General features: G+C 52.3%; 1 protein-coding gene across 2 annotated transcripts in view; it reads right to left on the reverse strand.

The window, feature by feature from the left end:
- Window positions 1-1,047: 1,047 nt before the first annotated feature.
- EPHB2 (EPH receptor B2) overlaps window positions 1,048-23,838 on the reverse strand; it is a 211,806-nt gene continuing 189,015 nt past the window's right edge. For both annotated transcript variants that reach the window (XM_024232185.2, XM_024232190.2), the window contains exons 10-16: window positions 16,405-16,527; window positions 15,558-15,805; window positions 14,349-14,564; window positions 13,360-13,509; window positions 11,944-12,137; window positions 9,943-10,098; window positions 1,048-9,079 (exon numbers count right to left, since the gene is read on the reverse strand). In XM_024232185.2, coding sequence (XP_024087953.1) covers window positions 8,971-9,079; window positions 9,943-10,098; window positions 11,944-12,137; window positions 13,360-13,509; window positions 14,349-14,564; window positions 15,558-15,805; window positions 16,405-16,527 — 1,196 coding nt within the window. In that variant the 3' untranslated portion in view covers window positions 1,048-8,970. The remainder of the gene's footprint in view (window positions 9,080-9,942; window positions 10,099-11,943; window positions 12,138-13,359; window positions 13,510-14,348; window positions 14,565-15,557; window positions 15,806-16,404; window positions 16,528-23,838) is intronic.

Consider the following 23,838-nt stretch of genomic DNA (forward strand, 5'->3'; position numbering starts at 1 on the left):
ATTTGCCAAATGTATTTGACCATGGAACCCTCACTGAATGTCTCTGATATCTATTTGACAAATATGTATTGAGTGTCTAGCATGAAGCAAGTGATATGGTTTGGATCTGTGTCCCCACCAAATCTCATGGCGAATTGTAATTCCCATTGTTGGAGGTGGGGCCTGGTAGGAGGTGATTGAGTCATGGGGGCAGAGTTCTCATGAATGGGTTAGCACCATCCCCACCGTGCTGTTATTGTGATAGTGAGTGAGTTACGGTGAGATCTGGTTGTTTAAAAGAGTGTGGCACCTCCTCCCTCTCTCTCTTGCCCCTGCTTCCACCAGGTGACATGTGTGCTCCCCCTTTGCCTTCCATCATGATTGTAAGTTTCCTGAGGCCTTCCCAGGAGCCCAGCAGATGCGAGAATCATACTTCCTGTACAGCCTTGCAGAACCGTGAGCCAATTAAGCCTCTTTTCTTTACAAATTACCTAGTTTTGGGTATTTCTTTATAGCAGTGTGAGAATGAACTAATTCAGCAGGCATCGTCTCGGTTGCAAAGAACACAGCAAGAGCGTATGATAGACATTGGCCCTGCCGTCGCGGGCCACCTGCTCAGCACAATAATAATAGCTCATGTCTGTGAGTGCCAAGGCTTTCCATGCTCTGTCTCACTGACTCCTCATCCACACTCTAGGAGTTACAAACAATTGCCCTTGTTTTACAGACATGAAAATGAGGCTCAGCACAGTTATGTGACCTCTGTAAGGCAGCTAATAAATGGCAGAGTTGGGATATGAACTCTAAGCCCCTGACAGTAGAGCTGAAACTGTTAAAACACAATGGAGTGTTCTTAGAACACTTAAAAGCTGCTTTATGTCAACACTCCACCCTAGTCCAGGCCAAATCCGCACCCTAACCCCAGCTCCAGGCCCAGCCCTAGCCTAGCTCCATTCTTAGCCCTGCAAAACTCCTAGTCATACTTCAGAACCCTGCCCAGGGCCTCTGAGAGCTCCTGCTTGTTCTCTGGGGAACCTCAGAGGAAAAAGAAATACTGAGTCCAAGTGATAATTTTTACAATTCACATTTATTTTGGGAAAAAAAAGGTTCTGCTAAAAATACTCCTACAAAGGCATTGGAGTAACAGGGTCAGGGTTGATCTTGGACACAGCTGGTGAGATTTCCTTGGTCACAGCAGTGGGGTCTGGAGGAGCCAGGTCTGACCCATGGCTGTCAGAACCCCAGCTGTATCAGTCCCTGACCTCCCAACATTGTCAGGAAAACCCATATTTATGACCACAGGAAACAGGGTTCTGGGAAACCCTGCCAGACAGCCCCATACCCTGGTTGAGAGCTCCGGTCTGCATAGCTCAGGCTTGGACAGACACTTCAGGAGAAGGAGTGTGCACACTCACTCCCACAGCCCGTGGCTCTGACAGCAGCTCCAGGGAGGCCACGCTCAAAGAGGGTGCCACAGTGCCCCCCGGGGATCTGGGATTTGACTGGCAAAGGATCTGACAGTGGAGAGGGGCTGAGTGTGTACCATTGGTAGCAGCATAGCATAGTGATTAAGAGGGGGGTGCTGGGGTCAGAGGCCACTTACTGGCTGTGTGACCTGGGAAAGCCACCATGTCACGTCTCTGAGTTTCCTAGTCTGTGGAATGGGAGTAATAATTGTACCTGTCTCACAGAGGTGTGAGGATTAGGCAAGACATTGTGTATAAAAAGTTGGGCACGGTGCCTGGCACATTGCTGACACTCAAGAAATAGCAGCTATGATTATGATTTGGGGGCTGGGCATGGCCAAGTGGTAATTACTCCTCTCTGGAGTCCAAGAAGGCTGGTTGTGAGTGAATGTCCCTGCCAGGCCTATGCTGGGCCAGCCTCAGAGGCTCAACTTGGTGCCCCCTGCCCATCAGAGTCCCCCTCCACAGAGGGGAAAGCGGCCAGGCTGATCACGGAGATTCACAGGCACCTCTGCCGTGTGGCCTCCCAGCTCTGGAAGGCAGTGACTAAGATTAGAAAGGTCAAGGGGGGTCTTGGAAGGGGGCCAGGGCTGTATGGCCATGGAAGCTATGTCCCAAATGTCAGAGGGAAGGCACCTGGCTCTGGAGTTTGCAGCAAGACCCTGTGGTTGTCCAGTGTTAAGACTCTGGCTCTGAATAGGAAGGGGTTCTGCTTCGGAAATATTCCTCAGCGGGGGTCTCCCAAGGCAAACTCCTGGCCCTGCAGCTTCCTTGCTGCAGGGAGGGAAATTCCACCCCAGATGAGTCCCTCCCCAGACTGAGCCAGTGGGGCCCTGCGTGGCCTCTAGGTCCACCAGCCAGTGGGCTCTGTGGCCTGTGTGGGGCTTTACTCAGCTGTAGCCTGGAACAACCAGCCCCTTTTCCCCCCAGGAAGGCCTGATGCATGCAATTCTGCCACTCTACCAGGGAAAGACGTTCTGCACCCCACTCAAAAGGAGGGTCTTTGGCCCTTGCCAAGGTGCATCTGTAACTCAGATCCAAGGGATGGAGCTTTTCTTAGTATCTGTTTTCAGCTGTCTCCCTCCCCATCTCTTTCTCTCTTTCTTGTTCTTTTTTTTTGTGTGTGCTTTTAAAAAAATGCTAGGGCCCACAGGTTTGGGGAACAGCAACGAACAATGAGACTCGAAATTTCAAGAATTAGCAGCATAGAATCATAGTGCGATGGAATCTTAGAAACATGGAATCGTTCCATTGGAATCTTAGAATGACAGGGCTTTGCAATCCTAGAATCTTGGAATCTTTCACCTGTGGAACATTAGAATTCTTGACTCTTGCAGTCTCAGCAGGGCCCCCAAGAGTGTATGTGTATGCCCTCCTCCCTCTCCTGCTCCCTCTCCTTCAACACAGGCCGTTAGGTCTCGGGTAGAGACAGGGCCTTTGCTCTCTCCCTCCTCCAAGAAAAGCCGTGTCTTGGTCTGGGTAGCTGGGCTTGGTAGTGGTGGTGGGGCATCTGTAGGTCTAGGTCCAGCTGGAAGCCCCACCCTGCCTGTGCTTGCCCCACCTGGCCAGGTGTTGAGTGAGCAGGCCTGGACCATAGCCTTGGGGTCTGTGGGGTCTCCCAGGGTGGCCCTGGGTGGGCTGCTGGGCCCCTCCAAAGTATTAAATTGCTGCTGCTTCTTGTTATATCAGCTTTCTCGAGGCAGCCTTCATGCTGCGAAGCTAAACTCAGACACTCTGGCTCTGAGGGTCTTTCTCCTTTTCCTGAAAGCTTAGCTCTGTCTGGGCACATTCCTGAGGGTCAGCTCTACCCCCTACTTCATGGGTCCTAATCTGTGTCTGGGTTTGGGCATCCTATCTGAAAATGTCCTGCTTTTTCTTAATCCCTGTCTACAGCAGACCCTCTCTCTGCAGACATCAGGGCAGTTTGTTGTGGGGGAAGAGTCAAGTGAGGATTTCCATGTCTGGAGGAATCTCCTGGAGGAGCTTGTCAAAAAATGGAGACTCTTGGGCCCAACCGCAGGGATTCTGATTTAGGGGGTTGGGGTGGAGCCCAGGAGTCTGCAAGTTAAACAATAAATAGCCCAGAAGATTCTTATATAGGTGGGCGATGGCAAATATTTTGAGAAATCCCAGGAGGTGGGAAGGAAGGACTGCAGACAAATGGCCTGGTTGGAATCTTCTGGGAATCACCTCTGGGAATCAGTTTCCTCACTTGTAAAGTGGAGAGGATAATGCTTTGGCACTGGCATATGGTAAGTATTCAGCAATTATTGCAATCCCTGTGGCTCCAACCTCCTGAGACTAGCCTCCGAGGGGGTGTGCCCGGAGTCGAATCTCTTTCCTGTTATGTGACAAAGGCCAAGTCCTTTTCTGCAGCCAACACTCTGACCTTAGTTTCTCTGAAGGAAAAACTGGCAGCCGCAAGACCATTCTCCACCCTAAGTTTGATGGCAGAAGCCATTTTGCAGAAGGCTGGGTCAAGGCCGCCTGGTGGTGCGTTCTCATGCGTGTGTAGCATCACACAGCACAGTGGGGCTCCCTCAACTTCCCTCTGAGTTTCCCCAGGATAACACATTATTGGAAAAGACAGGACCCCAGACTCATTCCAACACGTCTGGGTGATCTCTCCAGGACTAGGGTGACCAGGGCAGGGATGGGTTTCCTGAGCAATTTCTCATGCTCACCCGCATGCCCGCCCCCGCCAGGCTCAGCTCCCTTGGTGCCTGACAGCTTTCTCCCCACCTCACCCCTGCCACCTCTAGAGAAGCCTGGAGGAAATGGGGTAGACATCAGCCAAATTAAGAATCAGGTAGTACAAGACCCAACCCTGCTGTTCCAAGCAGCTGAAGTGACTCTTTGGATTATCTGCGTCAGTGAGGATGGAAACTGAAGTAGCAGGGCCTGGCTTCTCCTGGAATAAATGAGGGCCGCTCCGGGGGCAATTCCTTCTCGGGGAGAGGAGTAGCTGGGAGGCATCCTGCCCCATCTGATGGCTGAACTGGTGCTTCTTCCTAGAACCTGATGCTCACTATGCTACTCTCCTGCTCAAGAACCTGCTGTGGCTGGACTATATCATGCCTAAACTGCCTCAACCTCCACTTATATCAATCTTCACTTCCCCCGTTCCACTGGCCCATCCAGACACAACTCCTCACTGTGTTGGACCATTCTGGCAGCTGCATCTTGGAGTGACCTTTCTTTTGACCTCTGTCATTTTCAAGACAGCCTCTCCATGAAGCCCTCCCTGACAGCCCCAGCCCACTTGAGCTTTCTTTTCTCTTACTGGCCAGCATCAGACACCAACTGTTTCTTGTCATCTAATTGAGCATGGTAGAGGAGACATCGGAAAGAGAAAAAAACCAAAGCTCATGGCCTTGCTCTGATCCTTCCTGGCTGTGTTATCCTGAGCAAAGTACTTCATCCCCCTGAGCCTCAGTTCCCCCCCCCCCCCCACAAATATGCAGGGGGAATACTCCTTCCTCATGGGACTAAGGTGTATAAGTGTTTTGCACAGCCTGCCTCACCCAGTCCAGTGCTCTCATTTTACAGATGGCTCAGTGAGGGGAAGTGTCTCCCCAGATCCACATCCCTAGTGACAGCAGCAGGCTGCTACCCTGGTGTCACGATGCACTTTCCCTAGCATCATGTGGTACCCTGTCTTTTGAATGCATTTACGTTATCTTCCCTAGCAAGAGTCTTCCAGCCTTTGGTACCATATTCAAACAACAGGGGCCCTGGAGTGAGCCAGGAGTGGCCCAGGGCCCAGCCCTGGGGTGGGTGATGGTCTGGGGCCTGGGTCCTTTCTGTGCTTCAGCCAGGCAGGAGGATTAACTGGGCAGGGCAGGAGCTCCCAGCCTTTTGGAGATGAGCCCCTGATGGGAAAGGAGTGTGAGGCTAGCGACTGCTCACAAGGTGGTGGCAGAGAAGCCCCTAGATGGTGGCAGGGTGGGGACCAACTAGAAATGATGGGGAAAGTTCAGCTGATGCCATCTGAGTAAGAGGCACTGTGGTTAGTAAACAGCCAAAGCCCTGAGTCCCTTAAGTATCTCCTACTGCCCCGCCACCCGGGTCCCTGCTCTGAGGCCTCTGGTCCAGCACTCAGGCCATCATCTATTCTGATTGGTCTGCCTGAGTCTTCCCAGTTGATATTTTGGATATCATCCCCCAGGGAGAGGACTGCTGAGCACCAACAATGACCCATTCTGGGGGCTTCGTAGCCGTAGGGGTGGGGGTAGGTAGCATGGCTCTCCTACCCAGTCTGGCGCTACACAGCTCTGCTAGCCGTACCCTCCCAGAGCAGCTGGTCCCCATTTCCACGGTGCCCTGGCCTGTGTTTACAAGGCAGCTTTCTTTCCTGCAGTACCAACTGTGTGCAGAGCAGCCGGAAACTCCCCTAACACTGCTGGGCAGGCGGGGACTGGCACTTGGGGAGGTTGAGCCAGGAAAGGATTAGTAACCAGGCAGCGGGTGGCTCAGAGCTGTGTGCCTGGGTGAGCGGGTGGTGTAAGTGGAAGGCGCTTGGCAACACGGCCTGCCACTCCCTGCTGAGCAGCAAGCAAGAGGTTGGGGCGGGACAACTGCCCCGGTAGCGGGTGGGGTGGGTGGGTGGGGGTGGAAGAGATGTGAGCAGCGCCTGTACCCCTGGGACAGTCACAGTGACATCTGTTTGTTACCCTGGAGACACAGAGGTCTGGTAGCACCTGTGCTCTGGGAAGCAGGCGTGCAGGGGGCCATGGCTACTGAGGACCTCGGCCCTGGAGGGTGGAGGGGCAGACATGCTGGCTAGTGGTCACCAGCCCAGCAGCTTAGGACAGGAAGCCATCTGACGGGAAGCACCGACTGCCAGCCCCATGTGGGGCCCCAGAGCAGTTGGGGGGTGGGCTGGGGAGACAGAACTAATCTAAAGAGCATCAGGGCAGCTCCCGCCAGAAGGTGACCTTGTGTGCCGAGACAGCTGCCACCCGCGCGGGGCACCTTTGGGGCACAAAGTGAAGGCCAGTGGGCCACTGCCGGCCAGTTTGTGGGAAACCTGCCAATGCTTTCCCTGTGGTTCACCCTGCTGTCCCCATGGGGGGCCCACACTTCTCTATAATCCCTTCCTTCCCTTTGCAGCTCAGGCTCCCAGAACAGGTGAGTGACAGACGATGGGCTGTGCTGTGCTGGATGTTCACTCTGACCGTGGCGCTTCTAGCTGGCTGCCTGTGGCCCGAATCTTTCTCACTGGCCATCTTCTCGGATCTGGGAAAGGTCCCGAGAGGTAGTCTCCTTGACTCCCCTTCCTCAGCCAGACCCGATATCCATGGCACATCCATCTCTCTGCCTCCTCCTGCCACGTGGACAATTTTGATTTTAATGTGAGCAGGAGCTCATTTGCACAGAGAAAACCAGAGTTGGCTGTGCCTGGGGGTCCACGAGCACTCTAAGACCCTCACGTTCCCACTATGACAGCTCACCTGACACCCAGACCCTCTTCCGAGTGCACTCTCGTCAATTCTCTGCACCTTATGTACCTGCAGGGGCTCACCCTGATTCCCAGGGCATCGAAGGCTGAGTTCTGAGCCACTTCCAACTCACTTCCTTTGTTGCCTGTGCTTTTGACAAGCCAGGGCCAGAAAGGCCACGTGGAGCTGTCGTTCTCCATGTGTTTTCTCTGCCCTGGGCTTTCTGGAAGCCTGAGGGAGGAAGGGCTACTTAGAAGAGCAACCCTTAGCACCTGGGTCACACGCGTCCCAAGGGCACCAGGGTCTCCCTTGGAACTTACAGAGAACAGGGTTCATGTTATAACTAAAGCGTTTATTTCCATTCAATTCACTAACTGATTGCTCTGCTCGGGTGTCTGTGTTGGCTCACAGGAGGGAGTCTGTGGCCAGATCCCTAGACTGAAGGCTTCCCCATGGCCAAGACCTTTAGGTCCAGCAAAGTTCTGGTGGGGGGAAGGAGGTGGGAGAGAAATCACACACTTTCTCTCCAGGGAAGGGAAGAAGCATGCTTGCCCGTGTCTCTGAGCGCACGCTCTGGAGGGCAGGGTATCACAGTGAATGATCCGGGTCCTGGCCTCCGATGCAGCCTGGTTTAGGCTCCCAGAGGCAAAACTGGGTTTTGACCGTCTGAGGGCACTCAGGGGCCTCAAAGGGGCCTATTTGCCTGGGAAGTACTAGATAGATTGGGGCAGGAGTGTGGGAAGTGGGCAAGGACTTCCAGCCCTGCAGCCTCAGAGCCCACTTCCTCCTCAATCTGTCCCTTTCATCAACAGTCCTGGAGTGGGAAGCTCCTCCACCTTGGCACCTCCCCCTCCACCCCAAATCTCACTCCAGTCTCTGAATGGCCCAGATGGCCCCATGGCAGTGGGCTTTGGTGAGGCCTGGTGGCAGGTGGGAGGAGGGAGGAGTGTCAATGAAAACTGTATAAAAAATCCAGAAATGTGCATATAAAATCTCGCCCTTGGTGTATTGCCTAAGTCAGTAAGCAGAAAGCACCTTCTTCCTGGAGAAGGATCAAGTCCTCAAAAGGTAGGAAATGTCAAAGTGTCACTTCATTGTCATTAAAAAAAAAACAAAAACAAAAAATAACCCAACAAACAAACCCCCTAAACCAAAACCACCCTGTGACCAAAATAGCCCCGAGTCCAGGAATTGCTGTAAACAAACCCAGATGCAGGATCAACCCTTCTCAGCGGCAGTCGGAGCTGACGGCAGTCACTGCAGTATCAGTCCTCGAGGCGGGGGCTGGCGAGAGTGGGCACCAGGCGGGCCAGGCCGCCAGGCTGTGCACGTGATATGTACCTGGAGCTGCAGACCCGGGGGGTGGCCATCCTCAGGAAGGCTGACCTTTCTGGCATCCCCACGTTCTCCCTGACCCAGGAGGACAAAAGCCCCTTTCAGCCCGACAGGAGAAACAGTGTCTTTCATTGGAGTTTCTAAAATACTCTCCAAAGACAGAAAAATTCTTCTGTTTGCCCAGTGGTGGCAGGAATAGATTTTCCCAGAGGGGTTCTCAGGGTGGCTGCCTGTCCATCTGTCCCGTCCTCCAGGTGCTTGGTTGTTGAGTGAGGCCTAGAGGAGCAGCAGGGACAGGAGCCAAGGGCGGCCCCTGTCTCTCCCCTTCACATTTGTTTTTCTGAAAGTGTTTCTTGGCTCTGGCCAGGTCACCCTCCCAGAGGGAGTTGGAGAGAAACTGCTTTTGGTCTCCGATTGGACACATCGCATGAATCTCCCAAGCCCTTTTTTATCCCCCCGCAAGAACAGTCATTGCTTTCCTTATGAGAATCCTCTTTAAAAAATATTCCTTGTATTTCCCGCCCCCTCCCAGGATCTGTTTTCTTTTTTCCCATTCCCTTTTTTTTTCCGTCGTTTGAGTTGCATGTTTTCTTGGTGACGTCTCGTGGCTGGCGCCGCTTGGTTCTTCCCGTGGCCCGTGGCCTCCTGGCGAGTGGCTGGCCCTGCAGTGGATAGAGCACCAGGAGGGCTGGCACGTGGGGCGGAGGGGGCGGGGCTTGGAGGAAGAGGTGAGCCGAGGCAGGTGAATGTCAAACCTCCACAGACTGAATCTGGTTCATCTGCGCCCGCATCACCTGGATACTGTTCAGGATTTTTTTCTGGTGGCCAGCCAAAGTGACCCCAACCCGGAGAATGTCCCTTTGGGAGAGAAGCACGTGTGTTAGGGAAACGTGCGGGTGAAGGGGCCCTGTGCCTGGTAGAGAGCTGCCTGGGCTTCCCCGGGAGGAAGATGGCAAAGCAAGGAGTACTGGGGAGTGGGGAGTGGGGAGTGGGCAGGCAGCCACAGCTGGAGGGAGCGACTATGGTGTGAGGTGGAAGAGCACTTGAGTAGGAATCAGGGTCCCTAGGGGGCCTTCTCTCCCCTGCTATTGGGAGGGGGAAGCCAGCTTACATTTTCTTTCTTTTTCGAGACAGAGTCTCGCTCTGTCACCCAAGCTGGTGTATAGTGGCGTGATCTCAGCTCACTGCAACCTCTACCTCCTTGGTTCAAGCAATTCCTCTGCCTCAGTCTCCCGAGTAGCTGGCATTACAGGCGCCTGCCACCTCGTGCAGCTAATTTTTTTGCATTTTAGTAGAGATGGGGTTTCACCATGTTGGTCAGGCTGGTCTTGAACTCCTGGCCTTGTGATCTGCCCACTTCGGCCTCCCAATGTGCTAAGATTACAGGCGTGAGCCACTGCGCCCGGCTGCCAGCTTGCATTTTCTAAGCACCCGCTTCCTTTATATCTCCCTCAACCTTCCTACTAACCCCCAGTTGGTAGGTGAGAAAACGGAGGGTGAGGGAGGCGCTATGATTTGGCCAAGGTCACAGAGCTTGTAGGTGGCAGGCAGACCTGGGTATCAGTCCACAGGTGACTCCGAAGTTGGCCATCTTGCCCCTTGGTCCCTGCTTCCCTATTGGGACATGACCTATTTCTCACCCTCCAGATCACCCCACTTGGCTGGTGGGGTCGGTGGAGAGGGGGTGCTAAGGTGACAAGCAGAGGTGGCTGGGCACTTACTCCATCATCATCTGAGACACGACGTCAAAGGAGGTGAAGCCAGCATTGGCGAAGCTCTCCTTGTACTGCCCCATCTTGATGGCCTCCAGCCACTCGTCCACCGTGTTAAAGCTGGTGTAGTCGGGGATCGTGCGGTCCAGCAGTGGCAGGTTGATGCTGGGTTTGGGGGTGGGTGACAGAGATGGTCAGGACACCTGTTTGCAGGGAGCGTGCAGGGACATGCCTGTAGGCTGCGTATGCGTGAATGTGCACGTGTGCATCCATTTATGTGAACACAGGTGAAGGGGTATATACGTGAGTATTTCTGCATGAGTGCGGGCATGGGTTTGAACCTGTGGAAACATGCATGCATATATATGTGAGCGTGTGAGAGCGAGTGTGTGTGCAGAACTCAAAGCTGGGGCCAACTGGGAAGTCTAGGGAAGGCACTGCAGGGATGGCCAAGAGGCTGGACCTCGGGAGTGAGGAGGGGAAGACGCAGCTCCATGCTTATTTTCAGGAGGAGGGATTTCAGCTAGACTAACTATTCTGGTTATTCACAGTTTCCTCTCCCAGTGCCATTCTCCATCCTTCTCCACCCTGGTTTGTGCTATAGGAAGCTCACCTTCTGGACTGTCCAGAGACTGTACCTCCAAAGCCCAGCTAAGGCTGGTGGCGCTAATGGGAATGACTTCTTGGCTGGCAAGGAGTGAAATGGCTCTCATGAGGTTTAAAGCTCAGAGGGATTTGATCTGGAGAGTTAGGGGTGGCTGACACAGGGTCATGGTGAGGAGAGACAGGCAGAGGGAAGCATGATGATCTCCCGCTCATAAGAACGTGCTGGAGGAAGGACTTTGGCCCAAGGGGTCTCTGGCTACAGCCAGCCCTAGATCCTAAGTATACCTGGCCAGACGCCCCTCTGAAACCCTGTGGGGTTGTGGGTCCTGAGGAGTAAATGTGTGCAGGGGCAGCAGTGTGACCTGTGACAGCCACCCAAGGAAGGCAGAGGAGAGCTGCTGCCTCATGGAGCCTGCCCTGGGAGGCTTGAGCCTTGAGGAGAAGGGAGGCACCAGGTCCCTGAGCGAACACCCCTCAGGCCGAGCCCGTCTCTCGGGCATGGGGACGCTGACTCAGTGTGGGGGCACAGATGGGTGTATGGTGAGTACAAACTTCTGAATGGGTGTGTGTGCAGGTGCCTATGGATGTGTGTAGGTGTGAGAGCCTGAGACTGTGTGTGTGAACAGGCATGAGTGTTTGTGCCTAATTGTGTGTTCATCTGTGCATGTAGGACTGGATTTGTGTGAGCATGTGTGTGATGAGGATATAAATGGAAGTTAGAGGGTCCAGGTTTGAGTGTGAGGGTAGCTAGGAAGGAAACTTAGTGACAGGCATATCTATTCACGAACTAAGATTCTGGATCCTTTGGTAATTTTTTTTTTTTTCTTTAGATGGAGTTTCACTCTTGCCACTCAGGCTGGAGTGCAGTGGCACGATCTCAGCTCACTGCAACCTCTGCCTCCTGGGTTCAAGCGATTCTCCTGCCTCAGCCTCCCGAGTATCTGGGATTACAGGTGCACGCCACCAGGGGCTGGCTAATTTTTGTAAATTTTAGTAGAGATGGGGTTTCACCATGTTGGCCAGGCTGGTCTCGAACTCCTGTCCTCAGGTGATCCACCCACTTCAGCCTCCCAAAGTGCTGGGATTACAGGCGTGAGCCATCTCTCTCAGCCTTCCTTTGGTAATTTTTCTTCATTGTCCTCTCTGATCATGCTTTAAAAGATGCCTCCTCTGCCACCCACAGGATATGTGTCCTTTTCTTCCTCTGGGCAGTCTGTGTCCTCTGCTCTCCTGCACCCCTAAGGCAGGGCAGGTACCCAACAAACACTAGTCCTGTCCTTCCCCATCCCAAGCTGCAGTAAGGAAGAGCATTTGCCTGAAGTGGGGGCAGAAGGGATGGGAGAGGGGAAGAGGGACAGGGCCTGGCTGGGGCAGGGCCAGGGCGGGGCCAGGGCGGGGCCTTACCCAGAGGAGAGGGGCGCCATGGCTTTGAGGCTGTTGGGATTGCGGATCATCTTGTCTAGCGTGTTGACAATTTGGCCGAACTTGGGCCGGTGGTTGCGGTCCTTCTGCCAACAGTCCAGCATGAGTTGGTGCAGGGCGCTCGGGCAGTCCATGGGCGGCGGCAGCCGATAGTCCTGCTCAATGGCATTGATTACCTGGGACAATGCAGGAGTGCAGTGGGGTTGGGTGGATGGGCTGAGGGCATCTACCCTCTGCCAGGCCCATCTTGCCCCCAGTACATTGCACGTTTGACCTATTTAGTTGCTGTGGCAACCACTTTCACCTCCTGGAGGCAGCCCCAGGGATGGGATGACCTGGGTTTCCACCATCTAGACCCTTAATCTGACATGGCAGCTGGGTTCCTGCCCCACCCTCTGCCAATCTGGGGAAATCCAGCGCCCTGAGATAGCTTCTCCCCAGGGTCCACCAAGATGACCCTCCTGTGCCTGGTTCCACCAGCTCCTCCCTCTTTCCCATCTGTGAGCCTCCTCTCTCCTCTTGGCTTGGATGACCCCAAGGCCTCCCCAGTCTGCCTCCTTGCTTGACCCCATGTGGCCACATACTTGATTTTAGTGCCATTTATAGCTCCAGGTATGAGATACCTCCCCCATCAGGCCCACACCACAGCCTCAAGCCTGGCTGGGGCTCCCTCCCACCATCTCCACCTGCTTCTCTGTCAAGGAAATGCATCCAAACACCCCTCTCAGCCTGTCCTGCCACCATGGCCAGATTCACCTTCCACAGCTCGACTGTGGGTCACCCTCCCTGTGTAAGAAGTTTCTTTGAGTCCTTCCTATCTTCATTTTTGCTAATGGAAATCCCTTGGTTTGGCTTCAACCCCGCATTAGCCCACCTCAGCCTTTGCACACGCTGTTCTTTCCCACTGGAAGCCCTCAAGTCTCCACGTCCTGCGACCTTTCGAACCCCACTTGTCCTGGGATCACTTCCTGACTGATCTTGCCCATGCTGCCAGTGCCTCAGTGCCTCCAGGCTACTCTGATTTAGCACCTGATCGTAAAAGCTCCTGATCATAACATCTGGTTCCCTGAATAATCGTCTTGTCTCCCAGTTAGGTGGTGAACACCTGAAGGGCAGATGTGGTCTCATTTGGGGCTGGTCACAGGTGCATGCATCCTGAAGACGTGCTGATGTGTGGATGGGTGGCCTTTCCTACTTCCTACCCCTGGAGAGTCCAGGGTCCTGTGCAGACATTCGAATCAGCCACCATCGGGCTGGCAGCTGCCCTGGGAGCCAGGCCCACGATCTCAGAAGCCTATGTCCCACACTCTGGGAGACTGGCACAAGGCCAGGAGCCCCGATCTTCCCTCTCCCATCTGGTGGGCCAGAGAGACCTTGCTTATCCCCTTGGAAACTTACGTCCTGGTTGGTCATGTCCCAGTAGGGCCGCTCCCCATAGGACATCACCTCCCACATGACAATGCCGTAGCTCCACACATCACTGGCCGAGGTGAACTTCCGGTACTGGATGGCTTCCGGGGCTGTCCAGCGGATGGGGATCTTTCCACCCTGGGAGACAGAAAGAGGAGGGTTCCTGGGTGGGAGGCTGGCCTGTCTGACCTCTTCTCTTAATCCTCCCACCCTGTGCCGTGTGGTGCCCCAATCTCATAAGGCACCTCATTGTGCCCCAAACTCACCATGCAGCTTCAGACCACTGGGCATTCGCGCCTGCTGCACCCTCTGCACGAAGTGCCTTTTCCCATTCTGCCTTCTGGAAACCTCCTTCTCATCCTCAAGTCCCTCCAAAAGCCTTTCTGAGCTCCCAAAGAATTGTCAGCTGCCCTTAATCCCACAGCTGTGCCTTATGTCTCCCCATCAAGGAGGCATGTCTCACACAGCACAGTACTCAAGTGACTTGCCTACTTGCACCCTTCAACAACCTTCATCAACCCTTGCTGCTTTCAGGAGAGAGTCCTGAACCTGGGCATTCCAGGAGCTCCAAGGTCCAGCCCTGTCTACCTCTCCAGCATTACTGCTCACTACCACTGCCCCTACAGCCTGTATTCCAGTCACATGACTTTGCCATGAGAACGTGGCATCTGACAAGCACTTCCGGGCCCTTCCGCTCTCAGCTCAGATATCAACCTCTCTAGCAAGCCTTCCTCTGCCTCCAAGACTGGCTGTCCTGGCTTACAGCCCTGTCACTCCACGTGGCTCTGCACATTTGTTCCCCACCAGTGTGGGAATTGCAAGAGGGCAGGAGCTGTGGTTCCTGTCTCCCTGTCTCCAGGGCCCAGGACACTGCTTGGCCCAACTGGGCGTTAGTGAAAGTGTCTTGCAGGGAGAGATGGACACTCATGCCCTCTTCTCTGGCTCTGTGACCGCGGTGTTCCCTGCCTCCATCTTACCAGGGCGCTGGTGTAGGTGGGGTCTGAGGTATCGTCCTCTAGAAAGCGTGAGAGCCCAAAGTCTGACACCTTGCAGACTAGGTTGCTGTTGACGAGGATGTTGCGGGCAGCCAGGTCACGGTGAACATAGTTCATGTCTGCCAGGTACTTCATGCCGGCTGCGATGCCCCGAAGCATGCCCACCAGTTGGATGACTGTGAACTGCCCATCGTTTTGCTTTGGGAGAAGTGGGGAAAACACAGAGTAAACAGAAGAGCAGGCATGAGAGCTCTGCATCATCCTCACAATGGGAAACCAGAGCAGGGCCCTGCCAGCCTGGCTCTGGGCTCCCCTGGGGAAGGACTCAGATGCTTTGGAACCCCAGAGAGGCCCATCAGAGGCCAACTTCAGGGTGGTGGTGAGAACACAGGCTTTGAAGCAGACACGCTTGGTTTGACTCTGGCTTTGTTCCTTCTTGGCTGTGCAACCTTGGACATGTGACCTAACATCTCTGAGTCTCAGTTTCCTCGTCTGTGTGTTAAATAGGCCTAAATCACACCCATCTCCCAGGGCTATTCTGGGTTATGCAAGAAGGTGTATGGAAGGTGCCTGGCACATGTTAGTGCTTCACAAATATTTACTGAATGGCAGCTGGTCCACTGGCCTGCTTCTGATGCCCAGTCTGGTGCTTTGTCTGGTTGGTTGACTTGGTCTCCTGGGAGGCCTTGACACTTTCCTCTGTTGGCCTTGTGCTCTGAACTCCTCCCACCAGCCTATAGAGCTTTGGAGAATCCAAAATCTGGTGAAAACCTGGATGAGAGGTCAAGACACTTGGTTCCAGTCCAGGCCTCATCTTGACCCTCTGGGTGACTCTGGGCAAATCCTACCTCTCTTTGAGGCTGTTTTCTCCTGTGCATAATGAGAAGGCTGGCTAAGAGCAGGAATGGAAACAGATTTCAGATGTGTGCCAACTCTGATCAACTGATTGTGGCTTCCTGGGGAACCATACTGGGAAGAATTCTGGGACTGCTTCTGGGCTTAGTGGATGAGAGTGCTGGGATTGATTAGCAGTGCCTGCCATGGGTAAGGGAATGGAAAGTGACAGCCTGCAAGACATTCCTGACCTAGAGCTTTTCCAAGACCCCTTCAGGCTCTGACAGTATGAAGCTATGTCCATCATTCCTTTTCCTGCCCCATTCATGTACCCCTGGCCCTCTTGGCTTCCCCTACCCGGAGAAAGGAGTCCAGGGAGCCATTCTCCATGAACTCGGTGATGATCATCACAGGTGTGCTCTTGGTCACAACACCCTCCAGGTGGATGACGTTGGGATGGTCGAACTGGCCCATGATGGAGGCTTCGCTCAGGAAGTCCCGGCGCTGCTTCTCCGTGTAGCCCGACTTGAGCGTCTTGATAGCCACAAAGATCTCTCTCTTGCCTGGCAGCTTCAGGTGGCCACTGCAGACCTCGCCAAACTCCCCTGAGACAGAAACATCAAGACAGACAGGATGTCACTTGCCAGGTGGAAGGGCCACCTCCCTGTTCCCTGTCACGTCCACTCATGGGGCCTGCAGGTACATTTTCTTCTCAATGGCCCACTCATCCTTGCAGACACAGAACCCTTCAAGAATGTCAGGGGTCCAGAAAAGTCCCAGCCACCTCTGGGAGAGGACGGTAAATTCCTCATGGTTGTTCTCTGGTTGTTCCTGGCTGGGCATGGGGGTGAGGGTGCAGGGGAACCTGAGAGATGGGGAAAGACACTGGGATACATGGGGGGAGGAAGGAAAAGCACTGGACCAAGAGTCCAGAGAACTGGTCTCCAGATCCAGCTCAATCTCTGACTCACTGTGCATGTCCCTTCCCAGCCCTGTGCCTCAGTTTCCTCTTTTGTCAGTGAGGTGGTTTTACTGGATGACCTTTGAGGGCCCTTCTTTCATGGTCATTCTGAACCTTCAGGCCTTGGGGGGTCCTTTGAGGTGCCTGTCCCACACCCTACCTTCTGCCCCAAGGGTATACATTGGGGTGGTCTCGCTACCCATGGCTAAGGTCATAGTACATGTGAGGGTACCAGCCACCTACCTGCTCCGATCACCTGCTCAATTTTGACACAGGAGATGTCAATTTCCTTGGCAAACTCCCGCACTGCCTCATTGGGGTCCTCGTAGGTGAAAGGATCGATGTAGATCTTCATGCCTGGGGTCACTGGGGGACAAGACCAGGCTCTGTCATATGGACTGACTCAAGATGCACACAAGAAGGAAAAGCGGGAGCCAGTCCCTCCATGGAGGGAAATCCACTCCCATGTGGCCCCCATAAGAACTGGGCAACTCCCTGCAGGTCATTTGACCTCTCTGGGTCTTACTGAGCAGATGGGCGTGAACCGAGTAGGAGGTGAGGGGAACAGAGACCAGCAGGGGTGGCAGATAGGTCTTAGCTCTTGTTCCAACTCTCATTGATCAACAGTGGTTTTCTGGAGCAGCTGAGACTGGCAGGACTGATAAGCAATGTCTGGTATGGGTGTGGGCACAGAAGGATAAACGGATCGATAGGTGATAGAGAATCAAGGGGTGCAAAGTAAACAAAGAGGGGGGCAAAAAGGAAGGGAGCGAACTGGAACTAAAATACAGAAAGAGCAGGCAATAGACCATGTTGTCTTTGGGGTTCTGCTAAGGAGAGCTCCTCCTTATCTCTCCAGGCCTAATTCAAGACTCCTCTTCCCCCAGGGTCCCTTTCTAGCTGCCCAGCCCTCCCAAATGGGCCCCTAGAGCCTTGAGGGGCCACCCCACTCACCAGGGACTTAGTGTCCACAGCTGCTGGGCCACCTCCCAGGTCCTCCTCTAGCCAAGTCTTAACCCCTTCTGGATCCCTGATTTTCTGGTAATCAGCATGAAGCTAGACATGGGGCATTTGATTCCTGACCTGATGCATATTTTAAATTTATTCTTATTTTTTGTTCTCCCTCTCTTCTGTCCCACAGTTATTTTTTTATGCACTAAGAGAAGAAGGTAACCTGGATGTCAAAGACCCAATTCTGAACAGCCAGCACTGAGTCAGCAAAATGCTTTGAAAGAAGGGAAGGATGACCCATCCATCTTCCACCTCCCAGATAGACAGCTGCTCTTCCAACACCCAGACCTCCCGGTCCTCCCCGAGCCCAGGCTTTCCTCTGGCTCTTCCAGCATCCTGCTCACATTCTCCTGCCACTCCAGGAGCTGCAACTTTGGAGGTAGGAGTTCTAGGAGTTGGGAGTTGAAATCCTTGGGTCACCATAAGGCTTGGCTGGTTGGTGCGTGAGGCCATCAACCCTGCTCAGCTGTGTGACCTTGGACATATGAGTTGACCACTCTCAGCCTCTATTTTAGACATTCCAGGAATCTAGGCATTAGAGCATGTAATATAGGGGTTGGCGAATTGGCTTACAGCCTATTTTGTAAATAAAGTATTATTGGAACACAACCATGCTCATTCCTTTGCCTGTGGCTGTTATTAAGCTATGACAGTAGAGTTGGGTAGTTACAAGAGAGACCCATAAGGCCTAAAATATTTACTATCTGTTCCCTTACAGAAAAATTTGCCAACCGCTGCTCTAACACATTAGCTTTATTTGGGATTATTTGTGTGGGTATTTGTTTAACCCTTGAGGTCAGGGTTTCTTAATTTGGGCCTGTGAGCTGCTTAGCAGTCCTAAGTATGAGCAGTAGGAGGTCTGGTAACCTCCTGAGATGGGATGCATTTATTATGATTGTCCTTTTCTATTCAAAAAGTAATTCATGCTGCTTCTAAAGTCCAGAAGTTATGGAGGTAAATATTGTCAAAAATAAAAGTTCTCAAAAAATCCATCCTTGAGTATAGACCTCTGGATTTTTTTTAATTAATTTTTTTTTTTTGAGACAGGGTCTTGCTCTGTCACCCAGGCTGGAGTGCAGTGGCACGATCTCAGCTCACTGCAACCTCCGCCTCCTGGGTTCAAGTGATTCTCCCACCTTAACCTCCCAAGTAGTTGGGATTACAGCCATGTGCCACAACACTCAGCTTATTTTTTTATTTTTAATAGAGTTTTAATAGGTTTTGCCATGTTGGCCAGGCTGGTCTCTAACTCCTGACCTCAAGTGATCCACCTGCCTCGGCCTCCCGAAGTGCTGGGATTATAGGCATGAGCCACCGCACCTGGCCTGACCTCTGGACTTTTAATAATTTTATACATGTATATGTTTTTCTGGCCATAGGCTCCAAAACTTTCAGCAGAGTCTCCCAGGAGTCTGAGGCCCCCAAAGAGGTTAAGAACCACCATCCAAGACTGCGAGTGCCTGGGAGGAGGAAATGGACACACGTTTTTTTTCTGATTTCTCCCTCCCCTGGCACACTGCATAAAGCTCTGCACACAGAAGACACTCAATGTCTGTAGGGCTGAGCGGAATCCAAATGACACAGACAGAATCATAATAGCAGCTGTCACTTACTGAGCCCTTTGTGCCCAACACCATGCCAGGCTCTTTATATGCCTTATCTCCTCCACTCAAAAACTCTTAGGAAAGGACCATTATCCCCATTTCACACATAAGGAAACTGTGGCTCTGAGAAGCTAAGTCATCTGGCCAAGGCCACAGAGCTAGCAAATGGCACAGCCAGGATTTGAACCCAGGTCTGTCAGACTTCAGCCTGGGGCCAGTACCCCTAATCACCATGTTCACTGCCTCCTGGATGAAATACAACCAGAATCTGGTCCATGTCTCCTTCTGGAGTATTCCGCCATGACCACCTCCTTCCCCATCAGCCTTCTCAGAGCCAGGGCATCGGCTCCCTGGGGATGCTCTCTTGCTTGCTCAGACTCAATGCACGCCCTGTGGTTCTTGACAACTGGCTTTCAGCCTCCCTCCCAACAGCACTCGGGGAGGACCTTTCTGATGGGGATAGAGGACAGGAATGGGTTGACTCAGGAAGGTAAGGGGAAGCACAGCAGCTCAAACCCTCCTTGGTCACCTCCACTGCCAGGCAACTGGATGCCATCGTCATGCTGTGGCCAGCAGCACTGGTCAGGAGGGCCTCTGCTGCTTGCAGGACAAAGGTGCATGTCCCTGCCTGGCATTCCCAGCTCTCCATGGATTGGCCTCACTTCCAGCTCCCCGCTCCCTAGATGCCTGCTCACAGGACTTATTGACCCTGGGGTTTCAGACACACTTAAATTATTTCCTGCCTCCATGCTTTTGTTCATGTTGTGCTCTCTACCTGGGGCACCCTCTCCTCTTTCTTTTTGTGACCAGATCAAATGCCATCCCCTCTGTGAAGACTGCCTGGATTGCTCCAGGGGAGACCTGTACCCTCTCCTCAGGCTCCCACAGTCCTGAGTCCACACCCACTCTTATGATCTTGATGTCTGTATGGCTTTTCTACCTTGTACCAGGGTTCCCAGATACGCATGTCCACAGCCCCCTGACACTCCTTTCTGGAACACTCTGCTGCCCGTGAGGGCTTAGTTTACCCTTTTCCCCAAGAAGACCGAGGCTGTGTCTGTCTTGTTCATGCTGAATCCCAGGGCCTGGCACACAGTGGGTGCCCAATAAGTGCTTATTGAACACATAATAGCATTATTACGTGTCTTGAATGTCTTTGAGAATTTGATGAAAATTATGAATCTGCTCCTTGGAAAAGTATTCCTGTGTGTGTATGCTCCCATATTTCACATATAATTTTGGGGTATTGGAAGATCTAGGGGTCTTTAGACCCCAAGCTATAAGCCCTTGCTTTAGAATCTTGGCTCTGGAGTACTTATGTGAAAGTGGTATCCAGTAGATGCTTAGTAAACACATTGAATATACATTCAGCGTAGATTTACTGGGTGGGTGCCAGGCCTTGTTCTAGGCACTTTATAGTTTTTGATCCAATTAATCCTAACAACCCTACCAGGTAAGTGCCATCATTAGGCTGATACCTTATGAAACTGTCCATATTTAACTCTTTCTGACCTACAAAAATAGCAATTTCATTTGGTACAATCACATATGATGCCTGTTTTTCAGATGAGGAAATTGGCATAAGAAAGGTTAAATGAGTTGGACACTGTGGCTCAAGCCCATAATCCCAGCCCTTTGGGAGGCTGAGGCAGGAGGATTGCCTGAACACAGAAGTTCGAGACCAGCCTGGGTAACATGGCAGAAACCCATCTCTACGAAAAATAAATAAGTTAGCAAGGCATGGCGGTGCAGGCTTGTGATCCCAGCTACCTGGGAGGCTGAGGCAGGAGGATTGCTTGAGACCAGGAGGTAGAGGCTGCAGTGAGCCGTGTTTGTGCCACTGCACTCCAGTGTGGTGACAAAGTGAGACCCTGTTACACACACACACACATACACACACGAAGTTAAATGACATCAACACAGCTAATAAATGGCAGAAGTGGGGTTTGAACCCAGGCCGGCTACAGAGTCTCCACTTGTAACCCTCAGGCTGCCAGTTTCTTCCAGGTGCTTCCCCAGTCTGTCTCTTGGAATAATAGAAGGTGAGTGAGTGCCTGGTGGCCAGAGCCTCCAACAAGCCTGGCTCTCAGAAGGGGCACTTGCTGAACCAAGGTCGGGTGAGGACCTCTGCAGGCAAAGGCTACAGAAAATCCTGGGCTGTTCTTTGGATGACTTATGGCTGTCAGCCATTGGCTGTTGCTCTGCCCTCAAATGCAAAATTCACGATGAGGGAAGAGGAACCAGTGTACAGAGTTCTGGGTCTGAATTCTGGCACAGCTGCTAATTCTGGTCACAAATCAGCTCCTTTGTGAGTTTGAAGCCAGGATCAACCACTGTGTTGATCCAGCTGTGTGCCCTTGGGCAAGTTACTTAACCTCTGTGTCTCACTTTTTTCACCTACCTGATGGGTATAATAAACAATACCTACCTCCTAAGGGGGTTGCAAGATTAAATGACAGTATCTTTTTAAAGGGCTCAGCACAGTAGTTGGCAAAAGGAAAGTGCTGAATAATTGTAAACTGTTGCAAAGAAGAGCTGGCTATTATTAAATATTATTCCAAAGCACTTTAACATCCCTTAATTCATTTAATCCTCACAATTCTGTGACAAAAGTATCATTCTTGCTACTTCCCATATAAAGGCTCAGAGAGGTTTGATGGCTTCCCCGAGGTCACCCAGCTGGCCAGTGGCAGAATAGGGATGAGAAACCAGGTCAGTCCCTCTGGCTCCACATCCAGGCATCACAGACCTTGGTACTCACTCAGCACCTGCTGAATGATGGAAACCATGGGGCCGTGTGGGTGATTACAGACCAGTCACATGGATCTCTGGGCCTCAGCTTCCTCCTCTGTCCTGACCACGCAGGGTGGCTGGGTGGATGTGGGATCACAGGGCTGGCAGTGCTTTGAACAGAACAAAGTTCTGCTCGGATCTAACGATAGAGCTTAGGATGCAGGGAGGGGGATCTTAGGCCTTAAAATGTGCTGATCTAGGAACAAACCCTGGGGTCTATTTTAAAAATAGACCTCACCTGTTTCCTTATTACTGACTCACGCACCACGTAGCGATGCTCCCCAATGGCTCCAGGCAACGGAGCATGGGAGCCTATCCCATTCCAGCTCAGTAGAATGGAGCCAGCACAAGATGCCAGCTCTGCAGCCAGACAGCTGGAGTTCATACCCCTGCTCCATCCCTGAGCAGCTGTGCAACCTCTGTGCCTCAGTTTCCCCATATTCAAAGTGAGAAATTATAAGGATCAAATGAATAAATATATGTAAAGCATTGAAACAATTCTTGGCACACAGAATGCACGCAGTACGTCTAGCCACATCTATGATCATGATTTCATTACTTGGGGCAATAAGAGGGGATGACATAATTTATAATCTTTCTTTTTCTTTTTTTTGTTTGAGGAGTCTTGCTCTGTTCCCCAGGCTGGAGTGCAGTGATGTGATCTCGGCTCACTGCAACCTTCGCCTCCCAGGTTCAAGCAATTCTTCTGCCTCAGCCTCCTGAGTAGTTGGGATTATAGGCACCCGCCACCATGCCCGGCTAATTTTTGTATTTTTAATAGAGATGGGTTTCAGCATGTTGGCCACACTGGTCTCGAACTCTTGACTTCAGGTGATCCACCCACCTTGGCCTCCCAAAGTGCTGGGATTACAGGCGTGAGCCACTGTGCCCGGCCAAAGATATCTTAGATTCCTAGGTCCTAGTACCTCTGTGTAATCTTATTTGGAAATAGAATCTTTGTTTTTTTTTTTTTTGAGACAGGGTCTTGCTCTGTCACCCAGGCTGGGGTGCAGTGGTGCGATCTTGGTGCACTGCAAACCTCCGCCTCCTGGGTTCAAGTGATTCTCCTGCCTCACTCAGCCTCCTGAGTAGCTGGGATTACAGGCGTGCACCACCACACCCAGCTAATTTTTGTATTTTTAGTAGAGACGGGGTTTTACCATGTTGGCCAGGCTGGTCTTGAATTCCTGACCTCAGGTGATCCACCCGCCTTGGCCTCCCAAAGTGCTGGGATTACAGGCGTGAGCTACTGCACCCGGCCTTATTTTTCATTTTTCTTGGGACAGGGTCTCACTCTGTCACCCAGGCTGGAGTGCAGTGGTGAGATCATGGTTCACTGCAGCCTTGACCTCCTGGGCTTGAATGATCTCACCTCAGCCTCCTGACTAGCTTGGAACTACAGGTGTGTGCCACCATGCCTGGCTAATTTTTACATTTTTTGTAGATATGGGGTTTTGCTATGTTGCCCAGGCTGGTCTCGAACTCCTGGACTCAAGTGATCCTCCCGCCTCAGCCTCCCAAAGTGCTGGGATTACAGGCATGAACCATGGCACCTGGCCTATGACCTTTATTTTTAATGTACAGGTGACTTTTATTTCTGTGTAGTTAAATGTGTCCATCTTTTTCTTAGGAGTTATCAATTGCTTTCATGTTTAGAAGGTCCTTTTCTATTTCTGTATTGGTTAACAGTTGCCTAAATTATCTTCTGGAAATTTTAATGGCTTAACTATTTTTACATATATGCCCCAAACTATTTTTTTTTTTTTTTTTTTTTTTTGAGATGGAATTTCACTCTTGTTGCCTAGGCTGGAGTGCAATGGCATGATCTCGGCTCACTGCAACCTTCACCTCCTGGGTTCAAGGGATTCTCCTGCCTCAGCCTCTGAAGTAGCTGGGATTACAGGCACACACCACCACGCCAGGCTAATTTTCTATTTTTAGTAGAGATGGGGTTTCACCATGTTGGTAGGGCTGGTCTTGAACTCCCGACCTCAGGTGATCCGCCCATCTTGGCCTCCCAAAGTGCTAGGATTATAGGGGTAAGCCACCCCGCCTGGCCCCAAACTATTTTTTTTTTTTTTGAGACGGCATTTTGCACTTGCTGCCCAGGCTGGAGTGCAATGGCGTGATCTCGGCTCACCACAATCTCTGCCTCCCGGGTTCAAGTGATTCTCCTGCCTCAGCCTCCTGAGTGGCTGGGATTACAGGCACGCACCACCACACCCGGCTAATTTTGTATTTTTAGTAGAGACGGGGTTTCTCCATGTTG

The sequence above is a fragment of the Pongo abelii genome, chromosome 1, assembly GCF_028885655.2.
Source record: "Pongo abelii isolate AG06213 chromosome 1, NHGRI_mPonAbe1-v2.0_pri, whole genome shotgun sequence".
Taxonomy (NCBI): Eukaryota; Metazoa; Chordata; class Mammalia; order Primates; family Hominidae; genus Pongo; species Pongo abelii.